The 18,641-nt window shown below is 31.6% G+C and overlaps 1 protein-coding gene across 4 annotated transcripts in view; it reads left to right on the forward strand.

The window, feature by feature from the left end:
* Positions 1–18,641, forward strand: part of SCN9A (sodium voltage-gated channel alpha subunit 9) — a 98,998-nt gene that overhangs the window by 44,937 nt on the left and 35,420 nt on the right. For all 4 annotated transcript variants that reach the window (XM_031960535.1, XM_031960537.1, XM_031960534.1 and 1 more), the window contains exon 17: positions 9,445–9,565. In XM_031960535.1, the coding sequence (XP_031816395.1) occupies positions 9,445–9,565 (121 nt within the window). The remainder of the gene's footprint in view (positions 1–9,444; positions 9,566–18,641) is intronic.

Consider the following 18,641-nt stretch of genomic DNA (forward strand, 5'->3'; position numbering starts at 1 on the left):
TTAAAACTTCAAAGTGACTCTCCAGTAGCACCATATTTATCTTTCAGATTTGTCTTCAAGTCCTACTGTTTTTTTGTTTTTTTTTTTAACAATTTTGGTTTCCTTAAGAATTTATGAACTGTGCTAGTATGTACTAGTTATTTCTCTTCCAATGACCTTTTGTCCTTCTAACTCAAAAGGTACATACTCTGATTTTTCACAACTAGGATATATAAAAAAAGGTAAAAAGAAATAGGGACATGCAAAATTTTAAAGATTTGACATGTGGTTAGCAGTCATTTTGGAAAATATGATCCTTAGTTAAGATCAAACAAAAAGTCAACAGGAAAACATGTTTATTTCATTGATGATTGTGAGGAATATAAAATTTATTGTTATTGCCTCCTTTTAACAGCACATACCATCTCATAGCTTTGTTCTAGTTAGTTATTTTCCTAAAGTGACCATCATTGTCATCTTCACTTCTTTCCTGGGTGCACAAGAAACTAAATTCGATTCAACAAACATTTATTAAGCTCTTACTATGTTCAAGAGACTGTACTAGGCACCAACAATACAGTGATGAAAAATGATGTCCTTGCCAATAGAGAAGTTCCACATTACTGGGAAGGAACATGGCCAGATGAAAGAACATAGCTAGATGAAGATTGCCAGGATAACCAGGGAAATGAAAATTGTATAATATGCAGATTGCTTGAAAGAACTAAAGGTACTTTTATCCTTGTTGTTCAGTTGGTGCAGTCATATCCAACTCTTTGTGACCTCATTTGCAGTTTTATTTACAAAGGTACTACAATGGTTTACCATTTCCTTCTTCAATACATTCTACAGATAATGACACTGAGGCAAACAGGGTTAAGTGATTTGCCCAGGGCCACACAACTAATAAGATTTGAACTGAGGAAAATGAGTCTTTCTGACTCCAGACCCCAGGACTCTATCCATTGTACCAAGAAAAGCAAAAACATAGAGGTAGAGAGAAGTGACAATTGCATTCAAGTATCTTAAGGGCAGAAAGACAGTAGAATCATTATGTTTCATGTTTCAGAGAGGCAATTATTGGTATTAGAAATTTTCTCAGAATGGATAAATGTTATACAAAGCATTGTTGCTAGTAATTTGGACTAAATGATCTTTGGGATTGATATCAACCCTGAGATTTCTGTGAAACCCATAAGAGCATATATTTAGTAAGGTAAAACTCTGAATATTATTTCATACATAAACTTAAATATATGAAAGAATAATTTACTGTATAATATTTGTTTTGTGTGTCTGTATTTCACTTATACTTATATACCATGTAAAATTATTTTTGATTGTTAATATATTCTCTTAGAGAAGAAAAGTAAATATGAAACTCCTTATTATCTGGTTCTTATTTCTATTTATACTTCATATTTTCTTAGAATTGAGTGTAAAAAATTTGATATTAGTGTTATTGTCCAGTTGATGTTTGGCCAGTATATTCTGTAATCAATGTAGGCTCAATGAGTGGTATGAAAATTTTCTCTGTGGGAACAGAGAAAACTTCTTACAGCAAAGAGAATGTTCTACAGATTTTGACTTGAATAACATTTCTACTCACCTGATGCTAGTGATTTGTCACATTTTTATGATCAAATATTTGTTTAAATAGTGTAAAAATAGAAAGTTTTCTGCCTCCATTATTAAACATTCTCATTGGGGTTGAATAGTAAGGACTATTAGGGAAAAAAGGAGAAGGAAGTCAAGCATTTATATAGCACTTGTTGGGTGGGCATTGGGTTAAGTGCTCTATGAATACTATCTCATTTATTTTCATAAAAAACTTGTTCTCTTATAATGTCTTACTTTACAGTTGGGGAAACTGAGGCACAAGGTCACATGGCTAGTGTCTGAGCTGGATTTGAACTCAGGTCTTCCTGGCACTGGGCCAGTCTATATATTTACTGTGCCAGCCAGCTTCCTTGAAGATTAAGAAGTGTTGCATTAGAATCAACACAGAAAATATTATGCCTTCTTTCATAAGGTTCTCTTCTTATATAACCAAGTGATGATATTAGATGGTTTCTAACCTGTGTCTTTCTTTTTTTTTTCCTTTTGTGAATTGCTTTTTAATATTATGTTGACTGAGTTTCAAATTACTTTCAAAGTTTTCTTCAAGTGTATAAAAAGCAACATTTTCACATATTTTAGGCGCATAAATATTCATAAAATTCAGATATATTCTTTATTTTTAAATTATACTCAAATAATTAACCTTATTCTAGAAGCTGAAGGTAGTATGACTACATGTGTAACCTTCATTGCCTTACATTCTTACTTCTCACAGGGGTTAAAAAGGAAGGTGGATAAATCAAGGAAGCAGTTTTGGTGTTTTAAACCAGGCAGAGACAAATGTGACAACTTTTGCACAGGTTACCTAAAAAAAAATCATACATATATGATATTTTTTTCAATGTCTCTTGTCTTGCATGCCAATAAGCTGGAATATATTCCTGCCAAGTCCATTGCAATAAAGTAAAATTCCATAACCAGGATTGAAGCTCTTATCACAGCATGTTCCTGGAGCATTGCATCATTTTTTTGTGATTCCCTTGCTGAAAGTTCTCTAATACATCTATGTAGTATTTTGGCATCCTCAACTGCATGTTCAATCGGTTTTTATCATTTGGATTATAAAAGTGAGAAATTGGGTGTAACAGAAGCCATTAAAACACCATTGAACTTGGAGAGTGGCCAATTTAACTGTTATTTTGAAAAGACTATGTATCATATCCCTTTTAAAATTTATATTCATTGAAATTTTGCTTTCAAAGCAAGACATCTTTGGGAGAAATAAAAATTGAGCTCATGTTTTAAAGAATTCTTAACCAGAAAAAGAGGAATTTACATAATTGGAATTTTAATTCTGATTCAACTACCAAAAAAAGGTGACTCAAATTCCAGTAGAAACTCTCTATAATTTTAGACTAGCTATATATTTTCAGAAAAAAAAAGAATAACTCATCTTTAGAGAGCACTTGAAGTGCTTATAAATTACTTTTTTTCATAACAAGTTTTGCCAATATTGTCACCATTTTTTGTTTGAGAGAAACAGAGACTTGCCCAGGATTATGTAACTGATCTGTATCAGAGATGGAACTGGGTAGAAGTTGCAAAATATCAAATTTTGACTTGATATTGTGGAATATAAATTTTCTAAGAGCTACCCAGAAACAGAGTGGTCTGCCTTCAGAGACAGTGGATTTTGTGGCCTCAGTGATACTCAAGTAAAGGTCCAAATAACCATTTATCAGGCATGTTCAGGCAGGAAATTCCTTTAAAATGAATTTGATAGACACTGAATACTTTACAACTCTGAAATTCTGTGACTCAAGTCTTCTGACTCTGAAACCAGAATCACAACTAACTTTTTTCAGTAAAGAAAACTATAGCAACAACATATGTGTACCTTTTGTCCCAGGTCACAAAATGAGTGGTGGGGAATTTCATTATCTGGATGAAGATCTTGACTTTTTTTTGGATTTTTTTTTTTTATGAAGGAAATCAAGGATTAATTAATACAGTATCTCTCTGTTGAGTAAACTGACTCTGCTCTGTAAATCTATTTACAATATGAGTTAAAATACTCCTTTTTAGTTTTGGCAGAATATTAGTAATTTAGGTTGACAAGGATCAGTGGAAAAAAATAACAAAAATATAATTTTTTATGTTTTCCTCAAATTATTAAGTTCAATGAAAATTAAAACAATACCTTAGATAAAGCTATTTACTTCATTAATTATTACTACAACTTTCTTGAACCTTAGCATATTTTCATGCTGACAAGCTGTGAGTTATAGTTCAAGGAGTAATTTGACTAGTCTTAATAAAAAGGGACTTAGATTATTCCTTTCTTCTTAATTCTGCAGTGACTTTTTTATGTCTCATATATTTTGCACTTTTTATAAACCTATCCCAAGATGTCTTAAAATGCTTTAAACTTTTCTAAAACTTTTGAGACACATTGGGTTTATTTAACTCAGCTGTTTTTAACTAGTTTATCCTTTATTGTGTTTCACTATCAGAGACCAGCTGTAGAATATATATCCTAATTTGCCAAAGCTATTACAGATTTCTTTATATAATGCTGCTGTAACATTAAAAAAAAAAAAGAAAGAAAACATGAGTATTCATTTTCAACCTCAGAAGACACTTATGAGTATTTGAAATATAATGGCTTTTTTCTTTAAAGTAAGTGTGTTCTTAAAAATATTTGTTTTATAATCCAGTTCATGGCATCAATATGGCCTGTCATTGCTGTGACATCTATATCACAACAATCCATTATGGAATGATGAAAGCAAAACTTACTCAAAGATTTATAATGGATAAATAAAATTACCTTGCTTCATAGAGTATTACTTAACAATAAAAAATAGTGTTATTATATTCAGGTTTCTCTATTTATTTTTATCTTTTCCAATATATTTTGCCATCATGCCTACCTATACTAAAAATTAAATGACTTAGAGGCAGTATTCCATTCAAAAACAATTTGTTTCTAAACTATAAAAATATTTACAGCTCTGCAATTTATTAAAAAAAAAAAAAAAACTATTTCAGATTCCACAAAACCCAAGACCAGAATACTTCTATCAGGAAGTCAAGTGAAAAACTTCCCTTTTATATTGTCAACTTAGCATTACCTTAGCCAACTTTGAGGAAGAAAAGCATCTTTGTCAAAGTGACTAGAAAGAATTTAAATCATGTATATTTGAACACATTTTAACAAAATGCTTTTGACTTGCTTACTAAATTACTTTAAGAAAACATGAATCAAATTTTTATGGTCATTTTGCTAAGAATTATAAAACTTTGTGAATGGCTCTCCAAAATATAGCATTTATCCTCAATATATTTACAGAAAATTATATATAATGGGTTTGATGATAAAGCTTTTTAATAAACTCTTCTGAAAGTGGCTTATGATTGGAAACAATAAAATTCTGTGACTGAGTAGAGCATTTTTACTTTATCCTGATTTATAACTTTGTAAACAACATACAGAACAAAACAGAAAGTCTTTAACTAGAGTTTATCCTTTATTGTATTTCATTAACAAAGACCATGGCCAAAGATAGATTACAAGCTATTTGCACCAATATAATTTCCTCCCTTTATTTTACAATTCAATTTTGGCTCTGTCTTTGACTTTGTTTAGTTCATCACATATCTTGTGTCTTTATGTGATTAGTCTGTTGATTACTGTCATTTACTCTTATGTCCCAGTCTATCATGTTTCTGGTATTTTCTGATTTTCTGATTCCCACTTTTATTCATCATACAACAGAGACGTGGGTAGCTATTTTCCAGTTAGTGTTAATTCAGCTGAGTTTTGTTGCAGCAGACCATTTTTGTACCAATGTGGAAATGTTTTAGTTTCTCCAGAAATAATTTGGCCATCTGACAAGATTGCATACTTGGTACCAATACTTAAATCAATATGATATTCTTTTCATACTACCATCCTTACTGCTCAGGTGGTAAAAGAGAAAAAAAAAGTGATTTCAAAGTAATTTAAATGAAGAAAACTTAATAGCACTGAAGGTTATTTTATATTTTTTATTTGTTAAATAGATTAGCATAGTTAAAAATAATCATCCAGTGATGAGTTCTTCTGAAATTAGCTATATTCATCCTCATATAACAGACTGTCTTCAAGTCCAAACTAAAAGCCTTTCCATTCTGATACAACCTGCCACCTACCAGTAGTCATCTGTTGTCATAATCTTGAAAAACTTCAGGTTAACCTCAGATCTAGAAGGGAAATCAGAAGTCTTTTGTGGGGGGTATAACTTCATTTGTATATAATTTTCCATTTCTTGCTTTGGTCCTTTGCCTCTGTGGTTTAATTTATATGATTACTTACTCCATTTAGTTAGATTGAAATTCCTCCCTGCCTTGTGATCCCTGATGATTCTTGTTTATGTTTTTTCATACATCATCGGACTACATGATGATAGATTTGGAACTGAAAAAAAGACTTTAGAGATTAAATAGTTTGATCCTACAGTTTTAAAAATAAGGCAATTTGCAGGTATAAGTTAAAAGCTGGGGTACCAACCTAGATTCATTACTGCATCTTAGTCTTTCTTTATGTAAAAAGGTACCCTTCTTTTCTTCTTTAATTGAGATAAAAATTTTAGTTCAATAAATCATATAGGATAGTTTGTAAGACACTTAGCACAGTGCCTGGCACATAGTTGGTACTTAATAAATGCTTCTTCCCTTCCTCCTTATATCATTATTGTTTGATCAAACTACATCAATGTGACCAGTGCACACACATTGAATATTTAATGTTATATACAGGATTCTTTATATACAGTAACTTCTTTACTTTGTAAAAACAAGTTGATTATTCTTTATCAATGTATTTTACAACAAGGAATAATAGTGACTGCTGAAAATAGAATTAGGACTAGCAGAATAAATAGTTCCTTTTCCTTATTCTATTTTAATAATTGTGGATAATTATTTTTAAAAATTACTATACTGGATATTTGTTTGGTGAAGCCAGTAATCTTATTGTGATTTTGAAAAAGGAAAAACCAGCTGCTTAAAAGCTTCATTTTAGCAGAATCAGGGCTGTATATGACATTCTAATACTAGTAAATTTGAATTTATGAAATATCATTTTCATTCCAATAAGTAGCATTAATGAATAGTACTGATTGGCATCAGCTCAGACTCAAAGGAACTCCTACTGCAATTGATTAAAATAATAAATTTTGACAAGAAGATTTTTTAATGTAGATACTACCTTAAAATAAATATATTTTACTCTTTTAATTATTTTAGGATATATTATATTTGATGATATTTAATAAGAAGAGCAAGAAGAAATCTCAAAACTACCTTTAAATTACTCAGGTCAAATTCATTAACCAGTACATCCAAAAATCGTTACATTAAAAAATGCTTACATTTCAAATGTTAAAAAAAAAAAAAAAAAAGCCTTATATGTATATGGTTTAGCATCAGGGATTATTAATTTTCTTTTGTTTCTTAGATTCTATTGATGTGTTCATGAATCTTATAGTCTCCTCAGAATTATCTTTTTTTAATGCATAAAATAAAATGAAATACATAGCATCACAAAGGAAACTAATTACACTGAAATACAGTTATCTAAATACTAAAACCACAAGTTTATTGACCCCAGCTTAAAAACTCTACTTTAGTAGAGTATATATATGAATGGTAATGTGCCTTCATATATATATATATATATATGCATTTATATACTTATATCAGCATATCTATATATATGTATACACACACATATATGTGTGTGTGTGTGTGTATATATATATACACACACACACACATATATGTGTGTGTGTATATATATGTATGTGTGTGTGTATGTGTGTATGTTTACACTTGTGTTGTGAGCAATTCCTCTGCTGGGACCTATTTGACAACATATTTTCAGGACCTAATGATCTTAAATTTAGAAAAGATACACATACAGATATCTCACATGCCTATGGAAATTTGCTTCACTACAAAATGGGCAATGATTTATCCCTTTGCTCTGTCATATTACTATAGAAAACAATTCATATGTATATGTAGGTATATATACACAAATATACATGTCAAAATTATTTTATTACTAATATAGATAAAAATTAGACTCTACTACTTAAATAAAAAAATTCCAACACTTGGCACAGTGCCTGCCTTATAGAAGGCACTTAATAATTATTTGTTGATTGTTAACTCGTTGCTTTTGCTTTGTTCCCCAAATATTTTAGAAAGAGAAATTTTTCCTCTAAAACCACTCATTCTCTCAGTATTCCTGAATATTCATGCACATAGGTTTTAGATTCCTAGATTTTCATTTGTTCTAAATGATGGACTCCTAAAACATGATAGATTTCCATTAATAATCTCCCAAATCAAAGTACAGCCACCTAATGGGAATAATGCCTCTAATGCCTTTTATAAAATAAGTACCAGTACCACTGTTCTTCTGATTACTGTGGTTTCATGAAGACCGTATCTGCTTACATCATTCCTCTCTCATACAGGTTTTTATTTGTACAGTTTTTTTACTTATGTCATACTCTGTGTGATAACGAGATTGTAGTAGTTGAGCCAAAATATGTATTTACAATGCTAACATATAATTCAATATTTGCAACTGATCCTAAAAGTCATCAGTAAATAAAAAATAAAAAATTGCCTTATGGCAAATATTAAATTGCAAATTTGGGTCAGCTAATGTGAAGTATTTTTCTTATTCTGTTTTAGGAGCCACAATTAACATTTGATTTGAAATGCTCTAAAAATCATTTATAATTTTCATTAGATAATCTTATGTGCCTTGATGGTACTTTTAAAATATTCTTACATATATAAGCAAATAAAAATGCATTAAATTACCTGCTGTTCTTCCATGTATAAGGACCAAATTAGGAAATTATATTTTCAAGACTTTTCCTATCCCTGCTAATAAATTTTATTTCTAACAAAAAAGTGTGTTTTTTTATATTTATTTAAGTTTAGGAATAAAATAGGAGATAAAAAATAAACTCTCTTTGTCTTAGAATTAATTTTATGACCATAAGGAAATTAAACTCATTATTCTCATCTGTAAGTCTATCATGTTTGATTTCATTATTTGTTGTAGAGTTCGCATGTGATATTCAACTCAATGTGTAAACTAATGTCTTGACTTTTTGTGCAAATGAATTTTTGTGTAAATGCTTTTAAATCTTATAGATCAAATAGATGATATAAGAAGAGAAAATTTAATTGGCCTCTTGAATTCTGATTTTAATGCTATTTTGAAATTTTTATCTTATATCATCCTGTTATATTGCTTTTTACATCAAAAAAGAGGAGCTTAAAATTTCAATTTTCTCTTGCTTTCTTCTGGTCATTTTTTTTTTCATTTTTAATTATTAATGCCTTCACTTATCAGTAGCTGACTGAACTGAATTGAATTTTCAGTTAAAAGAGATAGACATAGTATGACAAGTGGTGAAATGCTATGGATTTTACAATCTTGATGGTTCTTAAACATATTTCCTGTTGCTTTTTAAAAAATGCAATGCAAAAGAAATCATGGTAAGACAATGGACTTAAAAACAATGCTATAATACAAATACTATAGTATAGTACTAGTGTTGCAAAGTTATTACTATTTTTAAGAATATGTTTATTTTACAATGTTTATTAACAAACATAGAAGCCAACCCATAATGTGGGTAGAAAGATGAAGCAATGACACATTGCAAGGTTTCTAAACCTTAATGTGTGCTTATACATTTCTATGGCCGCAATATTGTTGTGTTTTGCATAATGTGTTGCATGCTTCTCAATATGAAATTCTAGAGGTACTTTGTTAAATTAATTCTAAAATTATTTTTGTGGCTGAGGCTTTTTGGTTTTTTTTGTTTTTAGCGAGTACACCGATCTAGTTCCTCTGAAGGCAGTACAATTGATAATGCTATCCCTGATGACAGAGAAGAAGAAATAGCTGAACCTGAAAATTCAGATGAACCAGAGGCCTGTTTTACAGATGGTAAGAGAAAAATGGACGTCTGTTCAGAGTGATTTTACTATTCTTAATAGAATTCATTTTAATAGTTTTTCCCCCAAATACACAGATAGTTTTAAACATTGTAAATCTTGTGTTCCAAATTGTTCTCCCTTTTTCTCATCTCTTCCTCTAGACAAGCAATCCAATATAAATTAAATGTGCAATTTTCTAAACATATTTCCATATTTGTCATACTAGACAAGAAAAATCAGATCAAAAGGTGAAAGAGGAAAAAAAAAGACATGAGAAAAAAACAAGCAAACAAGTAATAACAACAAAAGTAAAAATACTATGCTTTGATCCATATTTAGTATCCATAGTTTTCTCTTTGGAATGGTTCTTTCCATTACAAATCTATTAGCATTGCCTTGAATATCCTTCTTTTGATAAGAGCCTAGTCCATCACAGTTGATTATCACATAATTTTGGTTTTGTGTACAATGTTCTCTTGGTTCCATTCACTTCACTTTAGCATCAGTTCATGCAAGTCTTCAGAATCTTCTGGAATCAGCTGGCTCATTATTTTTTTTTTTTTTTTAATTTGTAAAGTCTTATTTTATTTTATGTCTCCCTCTAAAGAGGTGTGCTGAATTTTCAAATTATTACTACAATGGGAAATGAGAAAATAGTACCCACATTCAAATCCATCCAGTAAATATATCTCCTTGGATTTGGGACTCTTTAAATGGATAAGGGGGTGACATTTTCTGTGTGACGATAATGATAACATTTATAGAGTACCAATTATTTGCTAGATACTGTACTAAGTGCTTTACAAAATTATCTCATTTGGTCCTCACAAATTCTTTCTTTTTTCCCCTAGTAAATTTATTTGTTTTTAAAACACATTGCTTTACTAAAGATGTTGGGAGAGAAAAATCAAAGCAAAAGGGAAAAACCATAGGAGAGATCAAATAACAGAAAACAAAAAAAAGTAAATGTAGCATGTGTTGATTTATATTCAGTCTCAGTCTTTTTTCTGGATGCAGATGGCATTTTCTGTTCAAAGTCTCTTGGTATTACTCTGAATCCCTGAACCACTGAGAAAAACCAAATCTTTCATAGCTGATCATCGCACATTCTTGCTATTATTGTGTACAATGTATTCCTGGCTTTTCTTTTCTTGCTCAGCATCAGTTTGTGTAAATTTTTCCAAGCCTTTCTAAAATCAGTTTGTTTATCGTTTTTATAGGATAATATTCCATTATCTTCATATGTCACCAATTGTTCAGCCATTTCTTAATCGATGGGCATCCACTCCTTTTCCAATTCTTTGCTACCCAAAAAGAGCTGCTACAAATATTTTTGCACATGCAGGTTCTTTCCCTTCTTTTATGATTTCCTAGGGATCCAGATTCAGTAATGGCACTGGTGGGTCAAAAGGGTATGCACAGTTTTACAGCCCTTTGGGCATAGTTCCAAATTGCTCTCCAAAATGGTGGGTCATCATTTTTTTATAGAACAATAATATTTCATCACATTCATATACCATAACTTATTCAGCCATTCCCCAACTAATGGGCATCCACTCAATGTCCAGTTCCTTGCCATTACAAAAAAGGGCTGCTACAAACACTTTTGCACATATGGCTTCTTTTCCCTTATTTATGATTTTTTGGGAATACAAACCCAGTACAGAGTGCTGGATCAAAGGGCAGCACAGTTTGATAACCCTTTGGGCATGGAATTCATTATTAAGATGATGATATAATGAGGCTTTTTTGTTTCTAGTACTTTGGAATAAAGACTGGGTCATAACATGAATAGGAATTCCAATTAAAATTGCAAGAATGAGTGATCTTTGCTGGTCTTATTTCCAGTCACATTCACCTTAGCCTTACACAATATGCCCTTCATTTGTTGACTAACAGCACTTACTTATGAAACAGTTGCTTGGAAGAGAAGATGGCCATGAAAAAGAATGGTTCCACCTCACCCAGACTGTAAGAGAGTAATTTCACATTAGAAGGGTTTTAGTTGTAGTGTTTTACCAAATTTAGTTTGGTTATTAACTAAACTTTAGTTTACCAGTAAGTTTAATTACAAGACCCGTTAACTAAGAGATAGCCACTTTTATGGTGTATCTTGGGAAGGGGAGAGTCCCTATGACACATTTTTTAAAAGAACTCCTAATGTAGGAATTTCTTCCCTAGTTTGACTTAGGGGTATTACACAGTTGCCTGGGGCTCTGGAATATTAACTTATTTACTAACAGTGACAGCCCAGTACTTCCTTATTTGGTTGTTGTTCTTAGCAAAGATAGTGGAGTGGTTTGTCTTTTATTTCCTTCTATAACTAATTTTGGAAATGAGTAATTGGGTAAATAGTGTTCAGTGACAGCTATCTGAGGCCAGATGTGAACTCAGGAAAAGGAGTCTTCCTGATTTTATACCCAATATTCTATCATACAGACTAGCTGCCCAAGATAAGTATGAATCAGTAGTAATCTTGAATTTGAATCCTTTCATCTATTAAATTACCTCCCAACTAGCACTTCCCTTTCCTCTTTTCCTCTGTTCTTATAATTGGATTAGCAATTCTATGAGTGGAGGGAAAAAGACTATGATCAGGTGATTGCAAATAAAGAAGTGCTTCACACTTCTCAAAATGTGATCTTGAAGACCTTTTAACAAACTTGATCTAATAGGCAGTGTGTGCAAGTCTTGGAGCAAGGAAGCTGAGTATAGTGAATAGAGAAAAGAATTTAAAGGATCAGAGTTCAATACAGTTACAAACATGTAATAGATGTCAGTATGAACAGGTCAGGAAATATCTCTGAACCTTATTTTTCTCATCTGTTAATAATTCCTGAAATATGTACAACACAGGATTGCTCTGAAGTTCAAATAAGAGAATGTATGTAAGGTGGTTTTGGGGCCATTTTCAGTCATGTCTCACTCTGTGTCTCCATTTGGGATTTTCTTGCAAAGTTACTAGAGTGGTTTGCCATTTCTTCCTCCATTCATTTTACAGATGAAGAACTAAGGCAAACAAGGTTAAGGAACTTGTCTAAGGTCAGAGAACTAGTAATCCATCTTCTTGACTCCAGGCCTCGAGTTCTTGTACTGTGCAACCTAATTGTCATAAAATACTTTGCAAGCTTTCAAATATGATTATTTTAAAAAATAAATCCTTCGAGGTGGTCATATTATTGGAATTCATACTACATTATTTCCATTGAACTCTAATCAGTATGAATATCAGTAATAAGACCACTTTTCAAGAAACATTATTTGCACTAATCGGGACCCAGTTATATTAATATCAGTATTAGTATGTATTATAAGTGGAAAGATAGAAGATTGTGAAGGCCTACTTCAGTACCCTAAATATAATCAATCATCATTGATTTTATTTGACACTAATTTTCCTTTGTGATCTTAAATGAAAATTGGCACTATAGAGGCAAAGACTGGGATCTAAAGTAATGAGCTATTTTTCTTTTGTGAAGATTATCTTAATAACACCTTTCTTTGGGTGTCCTGGTTTAGTATAGTAGTTGGCTTGTTTATTGATTTGTACATCTGCCAACAGTGGGATTTGAAATTTGAGTCATTTGAGGATAGATTTCATCTGATCTATTCATACTTTTGAAAAAATGATTGTCTGAAGTAAAAAGGAAACTGAGGACAAAATTACAGAGCCATCTATGTTTTAATTTGCAAAGCTAGCATTTGCATATCGAAACCAAGTTGCCCAGATGCTCAGAGGTAAGAAACAAGGAGAGATTTAAGGAGATAATTAAAAAAAAAAGTACTGATAAAATGACAGAAACATGTTTTGAACTTAATTCATTTGGACAAAGAATAGTTAGTGTTTTTCTCTTCCCCTCCCCTCCCAGTACCTTTTGTAATCAGAAAATAAAGTGAGAAAGAGGAACTTGTGGTCAATGGTTAACAATTACTCCTTTCTCTCAATTTCCTTAGAAAATCCCTTACTCAATTTAGATTCTAGCTAAAGAAAAAAAAAAGGGGGGAGTGGGCTTACCCACTTACCTACTTTTTACCCACTGGAAAAAAGACTGGCTAATCTTTCTCCAACTGACAAAAAGGGAATTTTAGCCTTTCATTTCTAGTGGAAAGAGGCATGTTACCTTTTAAAATACATTATAAGTTTATGATTATTTTATTCTTCTAAATTATCTGCTACTAAATGATAAAGTCTTCTCAGCCTATTCACTAAATCTATAGATAACCTATATTTAAGAGATTATGTGAGTTTCATTTAACTTAGGGCTAGCTATTCCTATAGAAGGGAGCCTAATTTTATAATCAAACTAAAATTAAATCAAAGCATTCAAAAAGAGCTGATTTCTTTTTTGTATATTTCCTTTTCTAACTGACTTTTTAAACATCTTGATAAAATTGTAAATGTTAAGGATGTAATAAACATATAAACTTTACATTCTAGCACCCTAACATTTTGCCTCATGTATTTTCAATAATGATGATGATAATAATTGATATTGATATAGCACTTATAGTACAAAGGTATTGAACATTGAAGATGATTATTAAAGACATTTTCTCATTTGAACTTATATATAAGCATAATATAGTAAAAGATTCATTTATTACCTTGTTTACTCCATATGCTTTTAGCATATTTTGAAGATTTCCAGGTTATTATAAAATGCTTGAATTTCCTGATTAGTAAAATGAGAGCATTGAACTAAATGATATTGAAGAAACTAGAAGATTGCTTCTAATTTTAAATGCTCTGAAACTGTGAAGGCTTTTTATTTTAAGTAAATCTTATTTTTGCATATTTTATTTTACTAGAAAAGTGGTAGAACTTAATGAGTATGAACTGCCAACAATTTTCTATTTCCTCTTCCATCATTATATGGGAAAGATAGCATTTGCCATCTAGAATATGGATTATCATGCCTTTTGCAGTGACAGCACCCTTTGCAAAAAATAAAATCTGCAGAGTCCTAGCCAAAAAAAAAAAAAAAAAAAAAAAAATCTTTCCAAATTATTTTTTAGAAATAATGGTCATTAACACTACCAAACTGACATACTGTTAATGTAAATTATTAAAAAAAAAAAAACTTTTAAGAGCTGTTTTATTATGGATCTAATGTGGTCATGCATATCCTAGAAGGAGATGAATATTCAATATTAACAAGTATTTTATAACCGAGAACACTATTGGATGTTAGAGATAACCTTGCAAGATATTCTGCAACAATTTTCTTTTTCCTTCTACTTTTTTTTTTTTACATAGCTCATCTTTGAGGGCATGGTTTCAGTTCATCATGCTTTCACTTAAATTTTTCTATATTTTAATTTTAAATTTGATGCATTTCAATGAAATACATGGATCCATTTATTTTTAAAGTGGTAATTTGACACAGTACTAGAATAAAACTGAAATTGAAACTATAATTATATTGTCATTTCTTGTGGGGGGGATTTGATTTCTTGAATGAGATTCATGGATGTTTATTTCATTATCAGTAAGTAAGAATTAGATGATTTACTGATGATAGGTATCAAAGAGATCATTTAACACAAATCTTTCATTTTTAGATGAGGAAAATAATAGTGATTTGCCCAAAATTATAGATATAGATAGCAATAGATTTATTTAAACTCTGGTCTTTACACAATTTTGAAGTTTGTTTCATTTATCCTTTATAACCTTGCCCAATTATCTGTTATCATCATAATATCAATTATCATAATTACAAAAATAATGAGAGTAAATAGCTAAAAAAGTGTTGCCATTAAAGTTAAAGAAGGTGTTCTCAAATCAAGTTCTTTCATGTATTGCTTTGTGAGTGTAGGTAAGTCATTTAGTCTTCATCTGCAAAATGAGAAATATGAGTAATATGAGCCTCCAAGGTCCTGTTTTGCTCCATTATCCTATACATGGGCATATTATTTATGTGCGAATGCCTATTTTTCATATACTATGGGGCCAAGAGGAAAGGGTGCTAACAGTAAACTTTTATTTAGATTCTGTCTGGGAGCAAAAGAAGCACTCATAAATCATTGAACAGTGAATAAAGGCTTATTTAGCTCCAGATTAGCAAAGATATAAACAAGAAGCATACAGTGACTATAAATGCAGCCCCCCATGGCAGGTCTTTTTATACTAACTTATATTGTCTGATATGTTAGAGAAGTCTCAACTCCACATGAATGGGACTTTTTAATGTTCTTTGTTTACCAGAAGGCTGTGTAATGGGAAGTTAGGAGCCAATTAGTTTCGGAGGACAGTTTTCTTGCCCTTTAGTCAAAATTAATCCCTCTTATGGGCCTGGTCTTGACACAGGTGGACTCTGGTAAGGCTCATCTTAAGTATTTTCAGATTGAATTTAGAACAATGAGGTCAGTCACACAATTTAAAATAATCAATCAGCCACGGCCCTGCATCTCAAGTCAGCGCATACTCTGTGCACAAGCAATACAGAAATCAAAGTTGATGGTTTTTCTGTTTGGACTTTATCAAACACTACAACTTGTTTTTTCATGGACTCTCTTAAACTGCTTCACAGACCCCCAAATTCATCTTGGTTTTTGCCTCCTTACCAGAGATAATACCACTTTTGAATCTAACAAAGGTTCCATTACTAAACGTTTTCACATGGTTTAGGTCACTTATAACTTATAACTGCCTGTTATGTACAGGCTGAATGCTTCAGATAGGGACTGAGTATTCAAAGTTGAAAAGACTATATAAATCTCACAATGCCATACAGCTAAGTTTTTAGTCAAAAGACCAGTTGTCAACTGTTTAGCCTATGAAATGACTGAGTCAGAAAGACAATTCGGCAACAAGAATCAGAAAATTGTAACATGTAAACCGAAATGACCCAGCCTCATTACTTTGCAAATGAGACTATAGTGTCACATAGTACATAAATAGGAAAACTGAGAGTGAATTATTCCTTTGACTAGATGGGAAGCTAGTAACTCAGTGGAAAGAGCAGCAAATCTGGAGTAAAAAACTGAGTTCAAATGTGAACATTTATTAGCTGTGCAAACCTGGGCAAATCACTTACTTCTATTTGTCTCAGTATCTTAATCAGACAGGACTGAAATGATTGAACAACAACTATCTCTGGTTAGAAGGGACTGGTCTAGAGTGGCAGATGTAGCAAATAGGCTAATGAATATAAGGATTGAAAAGAGGCCATTAGAATTAGCAGTGAAGAAGTCACTGGAAATCTTGAAGTGTACAGTTTTAGGAAAGTGATTGGAAATGAGACTACATTTTAGAGATGCTGTATCAATGGATGAGAGAGAAAAGGCAATAATTAAAACTAGGCTATTTGGAGAATATTTATCCCATTCCATTTTCATTATCCACTTTAAAATTTATTTTTATTCATTTTTTTTTTTTTTGCTGAGGCATTTGGGGGTTCAGTTGCCCTGGGTCATACAGCCAGGAAATGTTAAGTGTCTCTGGTCAGAGTTGAACTCAGGTCCTCCTGACTTCAGGGCTGGTGCTCTATCCACTACACCAACTAACTGCCCCCATTTATTATCCATTTTTAAAAATTGCTATATTATGTTATGAAACAATAAATAACTTCTAAGAAAATTCCAGATGAACCCCCCCCCCTACAAAGCGTTCTCCCTGACTGGCTGGTTCTTCTCATTCTCATTTGCTGGATCATTACTCATGCCCCACCTCCAAACTGTGGATATGTCTAAAAGGGTCAGGATCTCTTCTTTCTTGGTGATGTTGTCAGTTTTCATGAATTTAGTTATTATATCTATGTAGAGGACTCTGAGATATTTATCTTGCCCTAATCTCTTTTGAGTTCTTATTCTATTTTACCTATGTGCACAAAACAAATATATTATTTTCCCCAAAACCAGCCCTAGTTCCTAACTTCCCTATTTATGTCTATGGTATACCAGCTTTCCAGACATCTTAAGTTCATATTTTCAGAGTCATCTTTAATTTTTTATTCTTTTCCATATATCGTGAGTTACTAAGTCTTCTATAATTATACCCTCTCAACATCTCTCATATCTGTCCACTTCTCTTTATACACGACACAATCATTATTGTCCAGGCCCTTATTATCCCTTTCCTGAATTATTGAAGTAGTTTGCTAATTTGTCTTCTGGCCACCAATCTCTTCCCACTCCAATCTGTTTTTCACACTGTTGCTTAAATAATAGTCTGCTACTCAAAAAACTCAAATCACACTTAAATAACATACAAGATCCTCTTTTTGACAACTAAAGCCTTCCACGAATTTTGTATCTCACCCCAACTACCCTGCCAGATGTTCACTTTACATGGAGTGCCATTTGTGTTCAGCCACCACCATGACTGGAAGGAACTTGCTCTTCACTTCACCTCCAAAAATCCCTAGTTTCCTTCTAAAGATAACTTCAAGTTCCCCTTTCTGCAAGAGTCCTTTTCATATCCTCATAACTGTTAGCATTTCCTCCTTTAATATTAATTGAATATGAATTGTTTTTCTAATAAAATCTCCTTGAAGATAAAGTGTTTTCTTTTTACCATTGAATTTGCTGTAGCAGTTTAGTAAGTGGAACGTAGTATGAGCTTAATCAATATTAGTTAATTGATTTTTTAAACCCACTATAAGGGATCAAATAATCTAAATAAATTATATAGGAAAAAAAGGACTATAATCAAGATAGAGCCTTGGAATATGCCCACAATTTTGGATAGGGGTATTTTGGATAGTTTGTGTCCAGATCGGAGGAAAAAGTAAATTAAGTAGTATAATTGAAATCCAAAGAAGAAAGTGTTTAAGATAAATCCAGGGGTAGTTCTGAGAAGTACATAGTCAAATGCTCCCAAGATGTCAAGCAGAATTAAAACTGACAAAGGGATACTGATTTTTTTTATTATAGATTTTGATTTGCAAAACATATGCACAGGTAATTTTCATCATTGACCCTTGCGAAACTTCTGTTCCAACTTTTCCCCTCCTTCTCCCACCCCCCCTTCCCTAGATGTTAAGGTATATATTAAAAACATTATATGTACACATATTTATACAGTTATTTTGCTTCACAAGAAAAATCGGATTTAGGAAGAATGTAAAAACAACCTGAGAAGG

Source organism: Sarcophilus harrisii, chromosome 3 (assembly GCF_902635505.1).
Source record: "Sarcophilus harrisii chromosome 3, mSarHar1.11, whole genome shotgun sequence".
NCBI classification, from domain to species: Eukaryota; Metazoa; Chordata; class Mammalia; order Dasyuromorphia; family Dasyuridae; genus Sarcophilus; species Sarcophilus harrisii.